This window comes from Belonocnema kinseyi, chromosome 4 (assembly GCF_010883055.1).
Source record: "Belonocnema kinseyi isolate 2016_QV_RU_SX_M_011 chromosome 4, B_treatae_v1, whole genome shotgun sequence".
NCBI lineage: Eukaryota > Metazoa > Arthropoda > Insecta > Hymenoptera > Cynipidae > Belonocnema > Belonocnema kinseyi.
This window is the reverse complement of record NC_046660.1, coordinates 37625422-37628297: the sequence shown is the minus strand read 5'-3', so window position 1 is coordinate 37628297 and position 2876 is coordinate 37625422. Positions and strand designations below refer to the sequence as shown.

Here is a 2876-nt window from a genome sequence, read left to right as displayed (position 1 = left end):
AAATAGTTGAATTTTCACTTAAAACGGATTAATTTTCGACTTATATTAGTTACATTTTCAGCAAAATAATTAACTTTCAACCAAATAAAAAGAATTTTTAAATAAAATATTAAAAAGTTTAACCAAAGAAATAAATTTTCCACCAGAACAATTACATTTTTATCAAAAAAGGTAAAGTTTCGAAAAAAACGGAGAAGTTAATTTTACAGTTAAAAAAATAAATTTTCAAATTAAAAAAATAATCCTCAACTAAAGAAGTAAGTTTTCAAACAGAAGAATTAAGTAGTTGAATATTCAACTAACCATAAGATTGTAATTGTACACTAAAAACAGTTGAATTCAACCAAAAATATGAATAATAAAATATCTTTAACCAGATTAATTTTCAACCAAAAGGCTTAAACTTCTATAAAAATATATCTTTTCCCCAAAAATGGATGAGTTAAATGTGCAGTTAAAAAAATTAATTTTTAATTTAAAAAACATAATTTTCTTCAAGACAGTTGAATAAAAAAAATAATATGCATTTTCAACAAAACAAATAACTTTTGATGTTAATTTTTTTCTTTTTAAATTAAATTATTAAATCTCTGAACAGTAACAAATAAACTCAAAAGATAAATTTACAAAAGAAATATAACAGAGTAAATTTTACTTATAATTTTTTACTTACTCTACATTTCGACCAGTGGATTTTGGATAATGCATAGATAAACGAACACGATGATCAGGACTGATTATGTAAAGAGCTCTGACCGTATCTGCAGAATTCGGATCATTTTGATTTTCCTCATCCAACATTCCTAATTTTACTGCCAAACTGCGATCACTATCGGCAATAATTGGGTATGGGAAGGCCCCGGGAATATCTAGGCAATACGATTTAATATCCTGCAAATTTAAAATAAAATTTGATATAAAAAAATATATTCTGAATAAATTAATATTTTATTGATACAAGGGTTGCAAGCAATTTTGAAATCTAAGAACGAAAATTCGCGACAAAGGAAAAGTCCGAAAAATAAAATTACCGTATCGGAAAATTCATCAATAATAAAATTCTTAAATTATAAAATTTTAGAATTGGTTAATTCCCGAATAATAAAATTGCCGAGCAGTTTATAATATTACCGAATCGGAAAATTCCCGCCTTTGTAATTCCTCCAGTTTTTAAATTCCAGATAGAATACTGCCGATTTAGAAAATATTCGAACTACGAAACTCCCGAATTATAAAATATTCGAACTTGACAATTCTCGAACTTAAACAATTATATTTTTTATCAGATATTTATTTTTTTTTTGTTTAAGAACAAAATTATTCTGAATCATTATTTATTCATTTCACATACATCATTATGAATGCGAAAGCAAAAAAAAATGTATTGTTCCGGTGATTAAGTTATTTATGACTCGGCTTAATATTTATTAAAAAATTCAATACAATCATTCCTAGAGTATATATTTTTTCAATTATTGAATTAAAACAATAATTTCAGAAACCTTAAAAATATTTTTATTTTCTACAAATATTCGATTTTTTAAAATCAATTAATAATGTTTATCAAAAAATTTGCCTTGCTTCAACTCGGGGAATTTTGAAAATATGACGACATTCATAATATTTTTAATTAATTAAATTAATATTTTTTTAATTTAGCAAAAGTCTTTTAATTAAATTATTACTGTCAAATAATAATCAGAATTAAAAAAAGGTTCATGCACAATTTATTATTTGTATAAGCTTTGTTAATACCTTCAAAATAAAATATGAAAAAATTACAAATATTTTAATTGTACTTACATTTACCCAATCTACGTGATCTTTTAATTCATCCACCGAGTGAGCCAAGAGTTTCACATTGCGACGTTCAAAATGAGGTTGATGAACCGCAATTCTACCCAATTCAGTTGTGCAGACCGGAGTAAAATCAGCGGGATGTGAAAATAGAACAACCCATCTAAAAAAAATGTTCTTCGTACAAAATAATGAAACCTTTTTTATGAATATAAAAAAAACAGAATTTTATTAAATAAATTAAATAAAAATGTATTTAAAATATTCAGGGTGGCCACTGATTACTTTTTTTAACTGATTATTTTTTGCTCTGAAAAGTACTTTGAGTGTTAAGAATTAAGAAATAATTGATTCTACAAAGCCGATTCTGAATCTGTTCAAAATATAAGTTTTCATATTTTAACGTTGTAAATTGAACGGTTCCAATTCAAAGGCCTTACAAAAATTTAAAACTAAACAATTAAAAATAAGCAATTTAAAACTAAATTATTTGAAATATAAATCCTTGAATCATTAAAATTTCAGAGTGCTAAATTTAAACTTCCAAAGTTAAAATTGTAATTGTTACATTAAAAAATGTTAACTTGAAAGTTGAAGAGTAAATTTTGAACAATGTTTAATTTAGAACAAATTCGAGCACCCAATTTTAAGAGAAAATCAGAAGCTCTGAAAAGATAAAAAATAATTAAAAACTTGAATAGATTTGTAAAAATATCTAAAAAATGGTAGATTTTAAAAGATTTTCAAGAAAAAAATGTAGAAGATTCTTAAGAATTTGAAAAGATTACAGGAGAATAAACCAATTTTCTTAAGATTCCTAGGAAAATTTCAAATGTGATGTTACAATTTTAATTGTTTCATTTAAACAATTTTTAATTTGTAAGTGAAAGTCTTTAATTTTTATATATGAATAACAATTGAACAATTATTAATTTGAAACTAATACAAATAAAATTAAAATAATTTTCAATCATAATTTTAAAAGAAAGACCAGAACTTTTGGTTTTAATCTTGTTTTACATTTTTATTAAGCTCAAAATAACACTTTTCAGATTTCTATCGAGTTGGAAAGAAGAAAA

The 2876-nt window shown here is 23.7% G+C and overlaps 2 protein-coding genes across 2 annotated transcripts in view; one reads left to right on the top strand and one right to left on the bottom strand.

Annotated features, from left to right (window-relative positions):
• Positions 1-2876, top strand: part of LOC117171864 (glycerol-3-phosphate dehydrogenase [NAD(+)], cytoplasmic-like) — a 26920-nt gene that overhangs the window by 5690 nt on the left and 18354 nt on the right. The gene's annotated exons all lie outside the window — the stretch shown is intronic.
• Positions 1-2876, bottom strand: part of LOC117171865 (peroxiredoxin-6-like) — an 8843-nt gene that overhangs the window by 2267 nt on the left and 3700 nt on the right. Inside the window, exons 2-3 of the mRNA XM_033359503.1 lie at positions 1804-1960; positions 674-891 (exon numbers count right to left, since the gene is read on the bottom strand). Coding sequence (XP_033215394.1) covers positions 674-891; positions 1804-1960 — 375 coding nt within the window. The remainder of the gene's footprint in view (positions 1-673; positions 892-1803; positions 1961-2876) is intronic.